This window comes from Sciurus vulgaris (genome assembly GCF_902686455.1).
Source record: "Sciurus vulgaris genome assembly, chromosome: 11".
NCBI lineage: Eukaryota > Metazoa > Chordata > Mammalia > Rodentia > Sciuridae > Sciurus > Sciurus vulgaris.
In genome coordinates this window covers 72036394-72058527 of record NC_136472.1, presented here as the reverse complement: position 1 = coordinate 72058527, position 22134 = coordinate 72036394, and the positions used below count along the sequence as shown (strand labels likewise).

The 22134-nt window shown below is 33.2% G+C and overlaps 1 protein-coding gene across 1 annotated transcript in view; it reads left to right on the top strand.

Moving 5' to 3' along the window:
• The window catches only part of PGM2L1 (phosphoglucomutase 2 like 1), a 63019-nt gene that overhangs the window by 8411 nt on the left and 32474 nt on the right, over nt 1–22134 (top strand). Inside the window, exons 2-4 of the mRNA XM_079105170.1 lie at nt 15822–15989; nt 18074–18180; nt 19281–19365. Coding sequence (XP_078961296.1) covers nt 15822–15989; nt 18074–18180; nt 19281–19365 — 360 coding nt within the window. The remainder of the gene's footprint in view (nt 1–15821; nt 15990–18073; nt 18181–19280; nt 19366–22134) is intronic.

Genomic DNA, 22134 nt, shown 5'->3' with positions numbered 1-22134 from the left:
AAAAAAAGAAATAGGGTATAAAGCCATAAAAACACATGAAGAAACATTAAATGCAGATTGCTGACTGAAAGAAGTGGATGTGAAAAAGCTACATGCTATATGATTCTAATCACATGTCATTCTGGAAAATTTTGGCAAAACTATGGACACAGTAAAATGATCAGTAGTTACCAAGGAAGGAGGAAAAGGTGTAACACCAGTGATTATTAGGGCAGCATTGCTATTATGTATGATACAATAATGATACATGTCTTTATAATTTATCTAAAACCTTAGAACTTTACCATAGGAAGAGTGAAGCCTAATGTAGTCTATGTACTTTAATAATAGTGTGTCAGTATTGGATTAATTGTATGAAATGTACCACAATACAGTGTTAATAGAAGAAACTGAAAAGGGGATGTGTATGTGAGAATATATACTCAGTTTTTAGTAAACCTAAAACTGTTCTAAAAATAGTCTAAGGCTGGGATTGTACCTCAGTGATAGAGCACTTGCCCAGTACACGTGAGTCACTGGGTTCGATCCTCAGCACCACATACAAAACTTAAAAAAAAAAAAAAAAAAAAATATATATATATATATATATAAATAGTCTATTATACATATATAATATATAGTAATATATGTATTTGAAAGGGAAGAAATTCATATTTGAAAGTCCTTTCTTTTCTACCTGACAATTTTCAAAATAGGTAGACTGGCTACTTTTGATTGTCCTTTGGGGACACTCTGCCTTATTTTTTCTTTCAGAAAAGATTTTTGTTTAGTTCCTTCAAGTTTCCGACAAGGCCATTAGAAAGCCTATTTGTTTATATCTTTGGTCTAGAATTATTTTCCCTTTCTCTTACTTTAAAAATCAGTATATGGAGAATCTAATAAAAAGAAATTTATCATCATTCGGTTCCCCCTGATTTTACTTGTGAGGTATGTTGAATTAACAAAAGAATATAAATACTACTATATTCCTTTAGTTCAGATTTTCATGGTTCCTTCTTGTGTAAAAATTAGATTTTTCCATCTTTTTGCAGACAGCATGATTGACTTGTTTCATTATTTTTACCTAATTTACACATTTGTTCTGTTTTGTAGAAGTATTTTCCCACAATAAAAGTTTGATTAGTAATTTAGTGTAGGTTTTACTAAAGGAGTATATTTTTCATTAGTTAATTGTTCTTCATTACTGCTAGTTACTACCAAGGCTGCTGCCCTCTGGTGTTGAGAGTTAATGGAGAAAATGATTTACGCAGTTGGAAAAGAGGCAGGGAGATGCTTAGTGGGATAATGTCACCAATCCTGCGTAGGATCTTTTATACAAAATAACTGAATGAGCACTGTATCTTACCAAAATATGGAAATGGTCATATTTAATGGCCAAAAGAGTATGAAACCTGCAATACTGTAAATGAAATATATTTTCTTGGATACAAAGGCATTTTAGTTTTCAGCTAAACAGAACCGTACCTTGTTAGAAAATCTTTTAACGTAGGTAGTAGTTTGATTTTCTGCTTCAGAATTTTCTCACATCATTTTCTCTTTGAAATATTTAATTACTTAGATGAGTGAAAATTAGAAAAAGCTGAATGCCCACTGTGTATTTCAGTCTCCTATTACACAAAATACCTGAGGTAATCCACTTACAAAGAGAAAAGGTTTATTTTGATTCACAGTTTTGGAGGTTCTGATCCATGATCCATTGGCCCCATTGCTTTGAGCCTGTGGCAAGGCAGTACATAGCAGGAGCATGTGGCAGAACAAAACCATTCACCTGATGGACAGGAAGCAAAAGAGAGAGAAGATGCCAAAGTCCCCTACACAGCCCCAGTGACCTGAGGACCTCCCCAGAAGGCTGACCTCTTAAAGTTTCTGCATCCTCACAGTAGCATCCTCCTGGGACCAAACCACACATGGGTATTTGGGGGACATTCACGATCCAAACTATAACATGTACCTATAGGGGAATGGTTAAATAAACTCAAACACTCTTCAGTGGAAAATGTAGCACAGATCTATATGTATTAAAATAACCTCCGGATATTTATTTATTTATTATTATTATTACTTTTTGGTACCAGGGATTGAACTCAGGAGCACTTAACCACTGAGCCATATCCCTACCCCCCTTTTGTATTTTATTTTCAGGGTTTTACTGAGTTTCTTAGGGCATTGCTAAGTTGCTGAGGCTGACTTTGAACTCACGATCCTCCTGCCTCAGCTTCCCACGCTGCTGGGATTACAGGTGTGGGCCCCTGCACCCCACAAGATTTGTGTATTTTTTAGCATGATATTACCCTATTAACATATTTTCAAGTGTATAATACAATATTGCTAACTATAGGTATCTTTATTGTAGTATCGGTTAGACAACTGTATATGCTTGTCAGTACTCACTAAATTGAACATGTAAAAGGGCGATATTTACTGCTAATTATGTAAATGTGTTTTACCTCAATAAACCTGACTTACAAAAAAAAAAGTACACAGAAAAGCCCTGTCTAAAACTGATATTGTAGAGGATGTATGGATAAACCACAATAGGTAGTGTTTTGCTTTTATGTATGAATTAATGGCAAAAATACTTGATAATATTCTCATTTTCTCTTATAAAAGATTTGGAAAATATAATTTAATGTTAAAAACCCAATACTTGAAATATGCCTGAATTCATAGTGGCTTCTTATGAAGCAGAGATTTTTTTTCAAGGCATGCAAATTATAAAAATAGATTTAGGAATGGAGTGCAACTCGGTGTTAAAGTGTGCACAGTACATGCAAGGTCTTAGGTTCAAATCCCAGCACCAAAAAAGCAAAACGAACAACAAAAAAAATCAATTTGTGTTTGTTCGTATTGTAGTATATTATCAACTTACCTTTTCCGTATTTTTATTGGTGCGTTATATTTGTACATAATGGTGGGATTTGTTGTTAAATACTCTTACATGCATATAATTATATAATTTGGCTAATATCATTCCCCAGTATTTTCCATTTTCAATCCCTCCTCCCTTCCCCTGGTTCCTTTCCTTTATTATACTGATTTCCCTTTGATTTTCATAAGGTCTCCCCCACTTTCTTTTCCTTTTTTTCTCTCTAGCTTCTACATCAGTTCTCTTATTTTATATATGTATATACACATACACATATGTATATTTATATATATATATTTTTAGTTGTTGATGGATCTTTATTTTCTGTATTTAATTTATATGCAGTGCTGAGAATTGAACCCAGTGCCTCACACATGCTAGGCAAGCACTCTACCACTGAGTCACAACCCCAGCCCCAAAACTTATTTTTAAGTTTTTGTTTATAGTAATGTAAATTTTTTTTTTTGATATTTGAGGGACTGGAGGTTAAGCCACTTATTTTGTATAAGCAAGAACCAAGTTTTATCTTTGCCACCTGTACCTCAGGTAGTGCATTAATCTCCAGGCTATGTAAAGAACTCAAAAAACACCAAAAAAGAAAAAGAAAAAGAAAAGAAAACAAACCCCAGTGAATAAATGAAAAAAGGAACTGAACAACCACTTCACAGAAAAAATATAATCAAACAACAAATATATGAAAAAATGTTCAACACCTCAAGCGATTAGAGAAATGCAAATTGAAACTACACTGAGATTTCATCTCGTTCCAGTCAGAGTAAAAGTAACAATAAAATGTTGGTGAGAATGTTGGGGGAAAGGTACACTCATACATTGCTGATAGAACTGCAAATTGGTGCAACCACTCTGGGAAGCATTTTGGAGAGTCCTCAGAAAACTTGGAATGGCACCACCATTTGATCCAGTTAGCCCACTACTAGGTTTATACCCAAAGGACTTAAAATCAGCATACTGTAGTGACACAGCCACCTCAATGTTTATAGCAGCTCAATTCACAATAGCTGAACTATGGAACCAATCTAGGTGCCCTGCAACAGGTGAATGGATAAAGAAAATGTGGTACGTATACACAATGGACTGTTATTCAGCCGTAAAGAATTATGACATTTGCAGATAAATGGATGGAACTGGAGAGATATGCTAAATGAAATAAGCCAATCCCCAAAAAACAGGCCCAATGTTCTTTCTGATATGAGGATGCTGACTCACAGTAGGGAGGGGGGAGGGTTAGGGAGAAGGGAGGAGGGATAGGAATGGGAAAGGCAGTAGAATGAAATGGACATAAATTTCCTATATTCACATATGAATACACAACCAGTGTAACTCCACAACATGTACAACACAAAAGTGGGAAGTTATACTCCATGTACATTAGATATGTCAAAATACATTCTTTTGTCATGTATAACTAAAAAATAACAAATCAAAAAAAATTTTTAAAGAAGAACCAAATTTTATAGAAACCAAAATGGAAATTAATATCTTTGTAAAATATAAAATTGTTATTTAGAGAACACCTTAAGTTATATTTGCAGTGTTATTTTATTGTTGGCTTGCATTTTGTTAAGGAACTATAACTTCTGAAATTCTTATATTATTTAGGGATCAGTTAATAACATCCACATTTCAAAAATTACATATTAACTATATTAGAAGTGTAATAAATATTGGCTTGAGTGTTCTGGCACTGAAATAGTTTTAAGTGTTTTTTTTTTTTTTTTTTTTTAATAGAGTTATTTAACTTCCAGGATAATCTTTTTGTTTGTTTGTTTCAGTACTGGGGATTAAACCCAGAGCCTCATGCATGGAGGCAAGTACTTTACCATTGAGCTAGATTTCCAGACCTTTTTATCTTACCTAGGCTGGCCTCAAACTTGCAATTCTTCTGCCTGAGCCTCCTGAACAGCTGGGATTATAGCATGTGCCACTGTGCCTGGTTAGAAAATTTTTTTAACCAAACAAGAAGTTCCAGACAAAACTCTAGTTCCTAGATATGCATTAGTAACTATGAGGAAAGGAAGAAGGGAAGATCAGGGAAGTGAACGTGAGAATTTTTTTTTCTAAATTTTATTTTTATTTTTAGTTACAAATGACAGTAGAGGAGAATCTAAACTATATCCACAATTTATTTCTTTAAAAAGAGCTAATTCAAATTAAGCAAAATGTTATGATTAACAAAATAGGAACTCTATTAATATTTTCTGTCTTTTCAAGAAGAAAAAACAAGTGTCATCACTTGTTAATTTTTTTCAAAGATTCTATAAGCATCCTAAAGTAACATTTCTCTAAGAATCTCTGGCTACCCTCTGTAATTCCCCTCCGTAATTCCCATCTGTCTCATCCTAATTTCATAGTGCAGCAGATGAGTCAGTCAGGAATTAACAAAAAATAGGATCCAATTCCAGTTAAATCAAATGTAAAGGTTAGGAAGGGCAGATCAGATCCCAGAAGGGATTATGGATGTGTGCTACCACACTAGGTAATATATGACTTTTTTTAAAATGCCTTATAAAATTATTTATTTTTCTGTTTGCTGATATGCAGAAATACAATTAACTTTTGTATACTAATCTTGTATCCAGCAGCCCTACTATATTCTAACACATCTGAAAATTATTTGCGACTTTGACTATTTTGGGGCAGTACTGGGGATTGAACCCAGAACCTCACACATGCTAGACAAGCACTCTGCCACTGAGCTACTTCCTGGCCCTTTTTATCTTTATTTTAACATAGGATCTCACTAAATTGCCCAAGCTGGTGTTGAACTTGCAGTCCTTTTCCCAACAGCTGGGATTATAGGTGTGTGCCACCATGCCAAGGTCCTTTGGATTTGTGTGTGTGTGTATATGTGCACATGTGTGCAAATCATTTCATCTGAAAAATATGAGCTTTGTTTGTTTTTGTTTTTTAGTTCATATTCTTATTTTATGTCTTTTTCCTTTTTAGCTCAGTTAAGACTATTGTTTTTCTTCTTTTCTATTTTTAATATAGCTACCTATTATCGGAATCAGGAAGTTTCTAGTCCTTGTATTTTAAGAGTGTTTCTCATATATATATATACTATACATACAGTTTAAATTTCATAGGATTTTGGATTTACAATGATCTAGTATTGTGTTATTTTAAGGAATATATTTGTTTTTGTTTCTCATTCCTGGCTCAGCTTTTGGAATTTCCTGAGTTATAGGAATGTCTTTTATGTTTTGTGTTTTTTGTTCTGAGTTGATGCTTATGAAGTAACTTAAGTGGAGCCCCTGAATATCCTTAGAATAGGGCTGGTCACCAGAAGAACCCAAGTGATTAGAGGATTGGACCTTTCAACCTACCCACCAACCTCTAGCCTATAGGGAGGAGAGGCCAGGGGACTGGAAAGTAAGCTCTGTTACAGCTCTGAACAACCAGATCCAGAATGCTTCCTGGTTGGTAAACACATCTCTAAGTACTAGGAGGGTGATATGCTGGAGACAGAATGGAAACACCATACCTCCTCTCCTATATGCCTTGCCATATTCATTTCTTCCATTTAGCTGTTCCTGAGTTGTATCCTTTATAATAAACTTGTAAACTTAAGTGTTTTTCTGAGTTCTATGAGCTATTCTAGCAAGTTCTTAAACATAAAGAAATGGTCTTGAGAATTCTATCTTGTGGGCTTATAGCTCATAGATCAAAAGTTACTGTGGCCCAGAATTTGGGATTGACATCTGAGGTGGCAGTCTTGTGGGGCTAAGCCTTTTAACTAGTGATTTCTGATGCTAATTCTATGTTGATGGTGTCAAGAATTAAATTGTTAAATGCTCAGTTTATGGACAGAAGTGAATAATTGATATTGGGAAAGATACCATGTATTTTGTGTCAGGAGAAAAAACTCATATGTACATTTTAGAGTACATGGCACATATTTGACAAATATTTATTAAGTATATCAATAATTTTATTTTGCTCACAAGTTCATTAGGCCTTATTTTAATTTTTGCATAAATTGGAGCAAGTATATATATAACTTTATAACTTTGTAATAGATAATACCCTATTTAATTAATTTAGAATATGTAGTAAACACTTGAGTGCTCCTAAATTTGCCCTTTGTATTAAAGATTAAAATGAATGTTTAAGTTTTTTTTTCAAACAAAATATAGTCTAAGAGTTGAGATTCTGCAAGAGATTCTACTTCTGAATAAAACATTCCAGAATTCACTACTTTGAACCATTTTGAGTCAGCGATCTGTATACTTGTGATAGAACTTAGGAAACTTCTTCCTTTTTGGAGTCAGGTCTTAGGGTGCTTCTACAGAAAGAAATTTTGCTCCAGTAAGGTCCAAGTCAGTAGTGCTCTTTTGGATTACCTTGTAACAGATGTTTATCTTTGTCTTCCAGATAGAATCTGTACCTGTATCTGCCAGGATCTGTTTAAAAAATTAAAAAGAAAAAATCATTTTAGTGTGAGACCCAGCACATTATCCAATACTGAATACTCTTAAAATATTGCCAAATATAGATTTGTCTAGAGCATGCTTGTTTAGACACAAATTTCCTGGACTGGCTCCCAGAATTTACTCTCAGTGACCCATCTATAAAAGGCTAAATAAAACAAACTGTGATGTTGACCTGCATCCTTTAGGGTAGTTGTGAGGGGTGAAGATAGGAAGGGAGTAGATAATATTTAGCATCAGTGAATGACCAGGTACTAGACAGGGCTTTTCTAGATGTACTCACATTCACATGCATGGTCACCAAATACATTCTCAAGCATGTAAGTTCACACATCTAGATCTTTTTCCTTCATCAGTTATTTAAAAAAATTTTCTTTTAGTTGTAGATGGACACCATACCTTTGTTATATTTCTTTATTTTTATGTGGTGCTGAGGATGGAACCCAGTGCCTCACATGTGCTAGGCAAGGACTGGGGCTGTAGCTCAGTGGTAGAGTGTTTGCCTAGCATGTGTGAGGCACTGGGTTTGATCCTCAGTACTACATGTAAACAAACAAACAAATAAAATAAAGGTCTATCAATATCTTAAAAAAAAAAAAAAAAAAAAGTGCTAGCAAGCACTCTACCTCTCAGCTACAACCCCAGCCCCTCCACCAGTTATTTTACATTATTTTAGTCAGCTTTTTTGCTGCTGTGACTAAAAGACCCAGCCAGAACAATTGTAGAGGAGGAAAAATTTATTTGGGGGCTCATAGTTTCAGAGGTCTCAGTCTAACTGACTCCATTACTTGGGGCTTAAGGTGAGGCTGAACATCATGGCAGAGGAGTGTAGTGGAGGGAAGCAGCTCACGTGATGATCAGAAAGAAGAGAGAGAAAAATTCCACTGGCCAGGTGCAAACTAGATGCCCCAAAGGCAGGCCCTCAATGACTCACCTCATTCAGCCACGCCCTTTAGCTTCCTCTCAGTTAATTCAATCAAGGGATTATCTCCCTGATTGGATTAAGGCTCATAACCTTCTTGCACTATTTCGCACTTACACTTTTGGGGGACACCTCAATCCAAACTATAACATATATATAAATAACTTTAATATGTTAGTATAAATTAATGGAAAACCTACACTGTAATTTGAATCCTTATCTTTTTTTCCGATTTAATCTTTGTCAATAAGCATATCTAGTTTTTCTTTGCCTGTTAGCACAGTGCATTTAAATTTGTAGTTTTTTCCTACTGAACACATTTCCATGCTGATTATATTTTCTATTCTGTATAATTTTTTAATTATTTGAAAAATATCCCATATATACACAAATGAAAAAGCTACTTGACTATGTAACCTCTCAATTTTTTCCTGTAACCATCTAGTTTTTTTATCCAGACACTATCATTAGTGTGTATGTGTATATATACATACATATATATATACATATATATATTTCCACAGATATTTAATGTGCTGCTAATATAAGTAGTATAAATAGTAGTATACTGTCCTGACAATGTTCTGTCCTTTGCGTTTTTCCCATTTAACATATTTTTATCATATATACACATATATAAACACATATGTATATATATCTGCTCCATTCTAAACTAACCAGTCATATATTTCTATTTCTTTTTTGCTTTTCTCACTCTTTCTGTTATTACAATACTTAAGTAATGTTTCTAGTGTATAATCTTCATCTGATTGTATAAATATCATGTATAAATATCTCTATGGAATCAATTCCTAGAAATGGAATTATGGAGTCAAGTGTTGTGTATTTAAAATTTCAGTAGAGCAGTGGCTACTTGGGAGGCTGAGGCAGGATTGTAAGTTTGAGGTCAGACTCAACAACTTAGTGAGACCCTGTCCCAAGATTCAAAAAAAAAAAAAAAAAAAAAAATTAAAGGTCTGGGTGTGTAGCTCAGTGTTAGAGTGCTTAAGTGCCAATCCCTCAGTTCAGTCCCCAGTAGAGGTTGGATAAAAAGTAAATGTTCTATGTACATATATATTTGAGTGGTTTTTTTCATGAAGTATATATTTAATCCTGAAGGAAAACATGAAATTATTTATGTCTTTTATCTTAAAAATATATACCCTTATTTAGGAAATTCATTTCTATTGGAAGTTCTTGACATATTTTGTTTCTCTAATATTTACTTTTTTCTAAAAGAACATTGCTATTTTGTCACTATTATGATTCATAACCAGTGGACACATATTAAGCATCTTCTGTATACAAGGAACTGTGGAGGACAGATATAAAGAAGTTAGGAACACTGTCAACTGAAAGTACCCCCATCATGTGAATAATTGACTACTGTTTTTAAGGGAATTCCCACTATCTTTCATTAACTGTTTTTCTAATGCTTATTTTTGGTAGCACTGCACTTGGATTATAGGGAAAATATAGGATACCAAGAACATAATCATACCTCAAATGTCTGAAAAATAAGGACTTTGGTGAATGTTGATTTAATGTATGGATAGCAAGAAGATTGAGGATAAGAAGGAGAACTGATAGAGGATAGAACTCTATGGAAAAGATTAGGTTGGGACAAGATTATCAGAAGACTCAAGTCTTCATTTCACTCTGGGCACAAACATTACCTACTGTATTACTTAGAGCACAGTCTGAGCTTGAAGACTAAAATATAGTGTCTTAAAGAAGAGACAAGATAATTTCTCTCACAACGTTCAGGTCTGGTACAGTGGCTCTCCCGTCCTCAATATGTGACTGTCCATAGTTGGCTACTCCAACTTTCATATTGCTGAGCCCATTTGAGGAGGGATAAGATTTAAGAAAGGATACATTTAATCCTTTTTAGACAAGACCTGAAAGTAGAACATATTTCCATTTTCATGCTATTGACCATAACTGTTATGTAACTATACCTAGTTATAAAGGCAAACTAAGATGTAGCCCTTAGCTAAGATAAACAATTTTTCAGAGCTTAAGGTTCATTGTGGGGAAAAAAATCAAATAGTGAAGAAGAGGTTGAGTTCTTGACTAGATTCCGAAGTCAGTCTTGGGTCTGACGATCAAAATGTTAGAATTGGAAAGGATCTTTTCTTTTTAAAAAATATATAAAGAAACTGAAAACTAGGAGGGGACCTTTTCAGGTAAATTTAAGCCCCCAAATTGTACTGATGAGCCTCAGGAAGGCTTCAAGCCCTCCAAGTTTAGGCAATAAAGAGACTAAGAACATTGTGGAAGAGCCCAACCAGGATACAGCATGAGCTGAAAATACAGATGTGAAGAATGAAGCTATTTCTTTCAGTAAACCACCTTATAAAGTGTTTTGAGGGATATGAATCATTCTCTCTGTATGCTAACTGTATTAAATAGTGCAGGCTAACCGTGGTAACAAATACTTCAGAATTTCATTGGGTCCAACAATGAAAGTTTATTTCCTATTCACCTTACAGTGCAATGCTGGCCCATGAGGTAGAAGGTAAAGAAGAGGGCATTTTGCTCCATGAATCTTTTCTTCCATCCTTTTACTACAAACTCCTTTAGGTTCTTGGTTGCTGAGTAAATGGAAAAAGAGGATAGACAGGGGAGGTTTATAGGCTAAGCTTGGAAATGATGCACATCTCTTTTTCTCTTATCCTCTGACCATACCTCTGTCACATCTCTCATATATCTCCAAGAAAGGCTCCAAAACAAATTATCCTAGCCATGTGCCCAGGAAGATTAGAGCATTATGCCTGTGTTTACAAGTAAAGATACTACAATGAAATTACCTGTTCAGAGTCATAAAACTAGTAACACATGGTACTGACTAGAGCCCTTGAATTTAGTATTCTCAGTACCTTACATGATGGCTTACTGATAAAACCCATAGAACTTAAAAAGATGTCAAATTCAACACATCTGCTTGGAATCTAAAGGTCAAGGGGAGATCAAATGATTTGTTCATGATTATCTAGCTGACCATTTGCAGATTGGAGATCAGAATTATAGATAATTCATCTTTCCAGTACCCTGTAATTATCCACTGTATTGTTGACCAATAATTGTATCCTTCATTTGTCAAGAAAAACATGATGTGTCAGAATATCTAAGCAAGATTATGAGCGTTTGAAATATTTTATGTTGGCTAACTTATATGAGAAATACTTTTTCTTTAAACATTTTTTTTTTTTTGTTAAAACCTAACAGAGATAAGTGTTACTGAATAGTAAATTTCGGCTCAACATATGTGCTTTGTTAGAAAAAAATACAGTGTGTTTTAAGACTATGTTTAGGGCCTGGCATGGTGGCACACGCCTGTAATCTCAGTGGTTCAGGAGGCTGAGGCAGGAGGATCTCAAGTTCAAAGCCAGCCTCAGCAACTTAGTGAGTTCCCAAGGACCATGTTTAGGTAGGCTTAAGTTTTAAAATAATTAAAATTTTAATTTTTATATCTCACACTAATCTTGGCATATCCAATATTATCCTTAAATGATAACAGTATGCTTTTTCAAGGCTTATTTTCTGCTTTGGAGGTAGTTTACATCATTTTCTTGGTTGATTTTTGTATTTATTGATTATTCAAGTAAATCTCATATGAAAGGTATACTCATTTGAGTTTTTTATCTAAGCCAATTCATGCTAATTTCTACCAAAATTTTAAAGATAGGGAAATCAAATTTAAAATTATACAAAAATCCTTTAAATAGAAAAACACTGATTGGTTTAGCATGACTATATTTTGAACTTCATAAGGAAGCATCCAATTTGGAAAACCTGCCCTACTCCAGGACTCTGGAAATGGATCGTCTAGTTGGCTGACGCTCAGAAGTAAATGTCAGCTGTGTTCACCCTTCAGCTTTTTGATTGCAGTTTCCTATTTTAACTTCTGTTTAGAAATAAGCTTTACATTTTTTCTCTGTAGTTATATTAAATTAATATTTGTTATTTAGGCACAAGTCTTTGACAGTAATATTTTAGAATATTATTTGCAGTTTTATAACTTTAGATGTATTCAAGTTACTAAAGAGTCACTTTTCTATATTTGCTCCCCTTACATGAATAACAATATTAGGATTTGGGATTATTAATATATATTATGTTCTTTTAGATCTGTTCCAATCTTCTAAATAATGAAGGTCATAATTTAGATTGTTTTTAAGCTGTTGGATCTAGAACTAGAATATTAATAGAATAGATTCAAATTGCATACAACTTATAAAACTATTAGGATTATAAAATAGAAAAAAAGGCAGGTAAACTCTTCATTGGCAAACTTGATCACTTTTTTTTAACACACTTTTGTATATGTTTGTATTTGTTGTGCATAAATAATACAGGAGCCCCAAGTTATTGGCAGGTTCAGAAAGTTTTGGTGAGTCCAGAATGATCCTTAAGTGAATGCTGATACTTCCACTTGATGGCATGAAGAGTTGGTGTGATTTTGGTCTGGCATGTAGCTTTCTTCACATCTGTGAACTTTATAAAAAGTTATATTTGTTAAAAGAAACCCTTCTAATATACTTAACATTTAAAAAATAATTCCTTCCATATTTTCTTTGCATTGGGCCTTCTGGTTCTACAGTATGGGAAAAAAAAAAAAAAAAACCTCCATGAGTATTATGTAAGAGGACACTTTCTTTTCTTCATTTCAGCCATATAAAGTTGCAGCAATCCATAGGATTAGAACCTAAAGGAAAATTTTTGGTATACAGGTAAAATTTGAAATAATGCATGAATTTTTCTGTATTCTTTAGCTTACTGATTTCATACTAAACAATTATTTTATTCATTATGAAGTATAGAAAATTCTAGTAGTCACTAAAATCTCTCTGGATTTTCTACAGGATTACTTTTTGGAGATACTATTAAGATTCTAAGATGCCAGCTAAGAGTAAATTTACTTCAGATTGAATGTATTTACTTCTAAAGAATTTTCATTTTATGTAAATTAAATAACACTACTTGTACTTTTTAAATAATTGGTGACAGCTGAACAATTTTCTTCTTCTTCTTTTTTTTTTTTTCCTCCTGACTGGTTTCTCCTGTCCTTAAGTACAGAATGAATTGTAAATAAGAAAGCACATTTAGAAAGCAAACAATAATTTGTATTTGAGAAAACTTTAATATATGTTTTATAAATTCAGATTGTATTACTAAGCTTTCTGTGAGTGGGAAAATAAAGGCAGTTTGTGAGGTGAAAAGTATTCACATAGACATCAAGTAGTTTAAAAATTAAGTAATATGTACAGGAAATACTCAATACCATAGCTATAAAAAAAAAAATTCACTTTTCTATCTTCAACCCCATCTCTGATATCCCCTTTTGAGGATCATAATTCTTAACCCTTTTTGCATGGAATATTTCTGGATGGTAACAAATAAATAAATAAATAAAGTATATTTTAAATGCCTATCATAATTATTTATCTCTTATCATGCAAGTTTATTAATTATGTTTAATGCATCATGATTCTTTTTTTTTTTTTTTCTTTTGCAGTGCTGGGAATTGAACCCAGTGCCTTGTGCTTGTGCGGCAAGCAGTTTACCAACTGACCTATATCCACAGCCCCAATTCTTTATCTGTTTTTATTTTTCTCAACCTTACAAGTTTTTTAAGAACCAGAAATTTCAATGTGAGGTTTGTAGTAGGAAATGGAATTTTCAGGGCCTACTCTAGTAGCTGTTTAGTTAAGCATTAGGAAATATTCAGTAAATTCATAGCATTTGTGTCTGGGGTATCATTTTTATACTTCTATAGCAATAAAAATGAATATTGTTTTGCTTTGTAGCTAAAGTTAAATTATTAGAAGCATTATTAACCTGCTCAATACAGTTATTTTGTTTTAGTGAGATAATATAGTCCTTAGAGCCAGACCAGTGTGGGTTCAAATCCTGTCTAAATCTCCAGTACTAGCTCAGTGCTTCTGAGCTCCTGTAAATTTTAGTTTCTTTGTGGTAATAATACTACCAGCAGTAATGTTGCAATGAATATTCCTGTATGGATAAATATTTTTGTTTGTATGAAGGTAGTGCCATGGACAGAAAAATCTGTGAACCAATAAGCATGTGCAGTTTAAAATTTAATACTCTGCTTTTATTTTTAATTTAAATCACTCTGGAAAGATCATCTTGATTTGCAGTCGCACTGACATAATGCCATGTACCTCCTACATGTGAAAAATCCATTAAGTTTCTGCTGTTCTTATGCCAATCTTTAAATATTAACCTTCTGTGAGTCTCTTTGATGTCTCTATCAAATCTGGTGATATCTTAGTCTTGGGAATTATATTTCAGTAACCCAGATATTGTTATCGTTTAGATTTTTCCTTTTAAGAGCTATGCATCTTTTTATGTAGGCTGTGTATTTCTTAGTTTGTGCCATTTGAAATGAAAACTCCTTAAGTCTTTAGTACACACACACATACACACACACACACGTACATATATTCAACATTCATCAATTGTAAGCAGATTAAAATTCCAGTTAACCAGAATTTTAATGTTTTTCTTGTTAGTTTGACCATGTACTGTTTAATTTTCATTATAAATAGAAAACTGCTTTGTTAAATTATATATTAATATATTTCTGTCTTTGTAAGTATAAATATACTCTAATAGCACCTTTTAGCTGCCTTGGTTTTTAATTCTGAATATTCATTATAGGCTGTAGATACAGAAGATATAAATAGTACAAACTCAGTCCATACTAACCTGAGAGGTTGTATTTCACCTTATTTTCTTAGTAATCGACTCTCCAAAAAGAAATATTAGAAACTTCCATTTAAATTTTGTTTTGTATTGTAATTTACTGTTTAATTTATACTTTTAATTTAAAAAATGAATGCAGGGCCTTGTACGTGCTAAGTATATGCTCTACCACTGAACTTTTACCTCTAACCCCAAATCTGCTACTTTTTGGTAAAGCACTGTTTTCAGTCATAAGTTTCCTTGAGATTTATGAAAATATGTTGCAGTATATGCTAAGGAAATACAGAATCCTAAAACATGAATGTTGGCATTGCCCTGCCTCTCAAGCTATGTTGAAAATCCAACATAATATGCTCAACACTTAAGACCTTTCTGTATTCAGCTACAGATAAATTAAATGGTTTTCTGTGATTCTGAAGACTAGTAAAGTTTATCCAGTTATTTGGATTTGCGGAGGTTTAGGTAGGTAGTTGGTAGGCATGTTTTGGATAGTATTTATCCAGTAGCATTCATCTTTCTTTTAAAACAATATAGATTCTAAATTATGTCACTTTGACAAGTTTATTTGGGATCCTTAGCTTTTAAGTTTATCAAATTGTTAAGAAGAACATTCTTGAGTATGCTATTTTAAAATGTTCTAAAAATTGGAAGTATATAAATCACTTTTAATGGAACCTGACCTTGTGGGATTCAATAAAACCAGGTATTGCGTTTATGCTATATACTAATTTAATTTAATAAGTAGCACTATGGAATTTGCAGTGAATGTAAAACCTTGTGATATATGCATATATAGCAAGAGTTTGCTGTTAGGACTCTAATCCTGATTTAGCTTTAACTTCTTTTGTAGAATCCTAAAACAAAAGAGCAAATTGAAAATCTTTTACGGAATGGGATGAATAAGGAGTTGCGGGATCGTCTTTGCTGCCGAATGACTTTTGGGACTGCAGGACTTCGTTCTGCCATGGGGGCAGGGTTTTGCTATATTAATGATCTTACAGTAATACAGTCAACACAGGTAGGTATTATAAATTAGATGTGTACTTTTTCTCACTCTGTCACTCAGCTTTATAAATTAGGTGGTGTCATTCTTTACAAAAAAAAAAAAAAAAAAGAGCTGGTGGGGGCAGTGGATGGGTTGGGGACAGATGGGAACCTATTGTCTGGTACTGTATTCTCACATAAGTAAGGAGTATAGACCAAATTCTGACCTTTGTTCTTGCCTGAGATTTATCTTAGAAGTAATTTTTGTATCTTCAAGATCACAGACTAACTTTCTGATTAAGAGTTATTTTGGTAGTCATTGTGGACTTCTGGCCAGTGTTACTTTGTATTTGAAACCAAGAAATGGATATTGATGTGTCCAGACAACATAAAGAAACAAACTAAGAAGATTACTCATTTTGGTATCTGGTATTCATAAAGGTTAACCAGAAATTTTAGTTGAAAATATTCTACTTAAACATCATTTTCCAAATCCATTTGAGAGTTTTTTTATAAGATATAATTTGTTTTTATTTCTCTCTATTTTTATGAAACTTATTTTCGAAACAAATTGCTTCTCTTCCCAGTGAATCATCCTCACTGTTTGAAGGAACCACACTTTTGAGGCCAGTAATGCATTTAGCATATACTAAAAATAGTTCCAGGCTGTAGAATACCTCAGTGGACATAATTCTAATTAATACTGCCAAACGAAATCATCTTTATTTTTGTTCTAAAAGCATTCTCTAAAGCCAAGGGCTAATGCAGGGGATAGAGAAGAAGGGATGACAGGCTGGCTAGATAGGTAGGATACATGTCACCTTCCCTACCTTCCTTCCCCTTCTCCACATCCATTCTTGTCCCCACCCAGAAATGCTTACAGTTCAGTCTTTTTTTTTTTTTTTTTTTTTTTTTTTTTTTTTTTTTTTTTAATGTATCTATTGAGTTTCCTCCTAAACATGGCCAAATGAGATCTGGTTCTTAAGCCCTAACCCTTTTCATACTCTGGGTGTAAGGGAATAAGATAAAATGGATTCTCATAGTAGACAATAATATGGGGGTCTGTAAGGTTTTAGGATAGTGTTGTCATTAGAAATGTGAAACTAGCCCATTTGGGCCCCAGTAACCTGTCTCTATCTCCATCACTCAATTATTCATAGGGAGTACTTGGAAGAAATAAGTGTGCTTGAAAGACCCATGTACTGCACATCACTGGGGCTTTGTTGCTGCCACATACTTAACAGTGCCTGCCATATCATAGGTATTCAATAAACTGAAATAACTTAAGTTTTAATTGAATGAAGAGCCTTGAGCAAGTCTCATTACATGGAGCTTCAGTCTTATTCTGTTTCCTCTTTTTTTAAAGAAATATTAAAAGACAAAAATGGTATTTGTATTTCTTTCTTTTCAGGGTTGTTATAATGATTAAATTTCCTATCCTTGTGTGTATCTGTGTGTGTGTAATTTTAAAAAATTGTAAGGATATAAATGTTATTTTTAGGTGAAATGCCTATTAAAGTTATAAATCATTTCTAAGATAAGTGGATTTATTTTATCATTTAGTTTCAACATGAAATATTTCATTTTTTTGTCCCCCTTGATTGTGAATGTTACTAGTCTGACTTCTTTTCCTATGAGATTTTAAAACCAAGAAATTATAGATGGTATCAGTCATCTTAAGAAATGTTCCAACTGTGTGGCTGATTGAAAATATTTGTGTAATAAATAGGTCAGATCTTTTGGTTAACTGCAATGATGTGATTTAGCAAGGGCCTAAATGGCTAAATTCTGTTCTCTAGAGCCTTGAAGCAGGAAACGATTTATTTTGGCTCTTCGACAATATTTTTTAGCCACTGACTCACCTTTCACCTTTTTTCCTCTCATGTTTTATGAATTTTATGGTTTCTAAATTTATATTTGTATTGTATTAAATGTGTCTAAAAATCCAAGAAATGTTTGTTATCCACATTTGTGGGTTGAACAATGTTGTGTCCACATTAGTAAATGTGAGCATAAAGGCAGAAGCCAGGAAGCTGCTCACCAAACATAAAGAGGTTTTAAGTCTTAGAACATGCAAGCATTCAGCAGGAACTGATCTTTTATGTTTATTTGCTTCAGGGGATGTACAAATACCTTGAGAGATGTTTCTCAGACTTCAAGCAGAGAGGCTTTGTTGTTGGATATGACACTCGGGGTCAAGTAACTAGTAGCTGCAGCAGCCAGAGGTATAGTGTTAATTTGTTTCAAAGATTAAGTTGAAGTGAACTAAAACATTAATTTTTTTTCCTAGTAGTAGAATTTCTGAAGCAGGAAACTGTCAAACAGAAGTGTGAACACATGCCAATGTTTATTTTAGAGCTGGAATAGAAGTAAAATTATTTCAAAGATAAGCTTTAGTTTTACAGAAAGAAATAAGCTGTTCAACTACTTAGAGGTCATATTCAGAATGATGTCATAGCTTGTAAATTAATATATTGGTGAAGGTACTGGGTAGGAATGATTATGTAGCTTGTATTCTCATTAAAATCCTATCTGATTATTTTTAGTTTTCTCACAAATAGATAATTATGATGTGATAACTTCTTTTCAGGGGTAATTATACATATTGGATTTATTTTATTTTTTTCACTTTCCTCCATTCTTGTTACCTTTTGCAGGTTATATTTCTTAGTAAAGGACCCATCAAAAGATGACTGAGAGAAAAAGGAGAATTGTAATGTCAATTCTGTTAATTGTTAAGTTCCTTTTAGTTTAGGGTTTTTTTTTTTATTTTTTTATTTTTTTTGCTTATTTTGTGTTGGTTTTTCTTTTTGTGCGGTACTGGGGAAGAACCCAGGTCTTGCATATGCTAAGCAGGTTCTCTATCACTGAGCTATATCCATACCCCAAAGCTTCTTTTTTAAAAAAATCGTATTTATTTAACATTTTCAAGTTGGAACGCAATGCTTAAATAATCAATGGTTATAAGAACTGGTTTATATTAAGATACCGTATATTCAGAATAATTGCAATATGAAACATTTATTTATGTGGAAGGTTGGTTTTTAAAAAGTGGTAAACTCATCTGGACATGGTGGCTTATGCCTATAATTCCAGTGACTTGGGAAACTGAGGCAGAAGGATCACGAGTTCAAAGCCAGCTTTAGCAACTTAGTGAGGCCCTAAGCAACTCAGTGAGACCTTGTCTTTAAATAAAATATAAAAAGGGCTGGGGATGTGACTCAGTGGTTTAGTGCCCCTGAGTTCAATCTGTGGTACCAAAAAAAGAAAAAGAAAAAAGAAAAAGTGGTAAACTAAGGAATAAGTGAGATCTCTTTTATTTTAGGCTTGCTAAACTCACTGCTGCAGTCTTGCTGGCTAAAGATGTTCCTGTGTACCTTTTTTCAAGATATGTTCCTACACCTTTTGTGGTAAGTATGTTGTGTTAATGATCATTCAGTTTCAATCCTTGAAAATATTTTTTTAAATCAATTAGGATTCAAATCTTTGTTATGAGTATGTTTCTGTATTGAGGGATATGAGGAACCAAAGGAAGGAAAACCAATTTTACTCTGAGCTTATTTTTATTTCATCAATCAATTGTTGAACCACTAAAGAATTTGATCAAGAATTGACAAGTTCACAGTTATGTTGGGAAATTGCATTACCCTTCTTTCGGAAATAGATTGATCAGGCTGACAGGTAGTTTTGAAGAATGTTAACAGGTATGATTGTGTGTGTGTAAAAACCCTGTATTCCATGATGGTAGAATGCACATTATTATTTAGCAGGGTCACAAAAGAAGTCTCAATAGCCAGAGAACTGCTTATCAGGCTGTATATCTGGCCAGATACAGTGGCATACACCTGTAATCCCAGTAACTCCAGAGGCTAAGGCAGGAGTATTGCAAGTTCAAGCCCAGCCACAGTGACTTAGCAAGGCCCTATCTCAAAATAAAAAATAAAAAGGGTGGGGATGTAGCTCAGTGGTAAAGTACCCCTAGGTTCAACGCTCAGTACCAAAAACAAGCAAACAAGCTATATACCTAGGCCCCAATACAATAAAATAAAAGTAAAAAATTCCCCCAAACTATCTGTGTTTGGAATTTTTAAAACACATTCATAACTAATTCATGGCTAAAGAAGATACCATAATGAAGATGAAAAGGTACAGACAGTTCTTGCTTTGAATGATACTATAGAATTGTAAAGACAGCTGTGCAGGCTAAAAGCATGCAAAGTATTCTTAGTCATCAATGGGGAAAACTTCAGCTATTCCATGATCTTTAAAATATCTGGACAATACATTAAAAACACCAAAGTTTACTCTTGATTAAAATATTTAAGGGAAGAGGAAAATGGTAAAAATACCGTATAATTTAAAACAATAGAAACATTAGAACTAAAGTGTTTTCTTTATTTTAAAAAAACTTTTCAAGAGTATGAATAGTATTTACTTCCTGTTATATAACTTTCGATATGAGTAACCATTTTTTCTGTTTTGACAAATTAGTACTTATCTTAGTAAATTTGGATCAGCTTCCAACATTTTATCCTGTGTTATTTTTAATGTAGTGAAATATCTCTGAGAGTTCCTTTAATGTGTTTTGCCTAAAAAGTGCTTTGCTGACATCACTTCTGAAATGTTTTTCATTCCGTTTAATTACAACCTGTTCCTCATTTCCTCCATGTGTTCACTTGCAGATGGTGCAGGTGAGATTCTTTGATTGCATCTTGAATGGTGGCAGTCTAAGCATTTCTGTCTATTTCTTTTATAATTCCATTTATGTTCAACTCAAATTTCCCTTCCACCATTATTATTTTTTGTTTCTTTGCAGCACTTCCATCTTTGTTGACTAATTCTCACTTTCAGTTATCCACTTTTGTAACCTGTCATGTGGATTTATCACTGGGAAACAAAGAGGCAACATAGCTATGTGCTTTGCAGTTTGTGATTGAACACTGATAGGCTTTAAAAGAGTGATGTAGTTGGTCATTGACCAGGATGGATATAGTGATTTGTGAACTGAGGGGTTAGCAATCACATTTGTGCTTGAGTGGTTAGTATACCATGGTAACTTGAACCTATTGTTAGGAAGTTGGTACTATTCAACAACATTATGGTAGTAGAAATTAATGTTTATTGGAACTGTGTAAAGCAAAGGCTGCCTGTATTTAAAACTGAGCAATAATGAAAAAAATAAATAGCAGAAATTATGGGTTAAAGCTAAGCCCCATGTAAAGAGAAATTTATAGCTTTAACGAATACATTAGGGAAAAAAGATTAGAAAATAATAAGCTAAGGCTTTAACTTAATATGTTTGTCCTAAAACTGAACAAATCCAGATTAAGTAAAAGGTATGAAATAATAAAGGTATGAGAAAAAAATCAAGTAAATAAGAAATAAAGAAGATGTCAGCAAAAGCAAAAGTTAGATCTCTGAAGAGAATAACAAAATATGCAAAACTCTGGAAAGGGTCCTCAAGAAACAAAGAAGGCACAAATTTAAAAATTAAAAGGAGAGCATAATAAAGTAGGGATTAAGAAAATCACAACATTCTGAACAACTTAACACAGATTAATTTGCATGAGTAAATGAATTGGCCAGTTTCCTAGAATAATAGTTGATACATCAAAACTGATAAGAAATAGAAACTGGAATAAACCTATAATCATTAAATACATTGAACTTGTATTTTTTAAATATTCTAAAATACAATGTCCAGATGATTTTATAGGTAAGTTTTACCAAATATTTGAGCAATAGAAAAATGTTTATATAAATATTCTAGTGATTTATTGGAAATTTATTGACTCAAGAATTAAAGTAATTGCTATATATGTATATATATTTATGTATATATAATATATATTTATATATGAATACATTTATTTATATATTTATGTAAATATTATTTATATAGTCATATATATAAAGTATATATATACATATAAAATGTGTATACACACACACACACACACACACACACACACACACACACACACACACACACACACACACACACATATCTCCAATAAATAATGGAAGCCAGAACCAGCTACCGTGGTGCGTGCCTGTATTCCCAGGAGGCTGAAGCAGGAAGATTGCAAATTCAAAGTTAACTTCAGTAACTTTGTGAGGCCCTAAGCAATTTAGCAAGACCCTGTCTCAAAATAAAAAGTAAAAAGGGCTTGGGATGT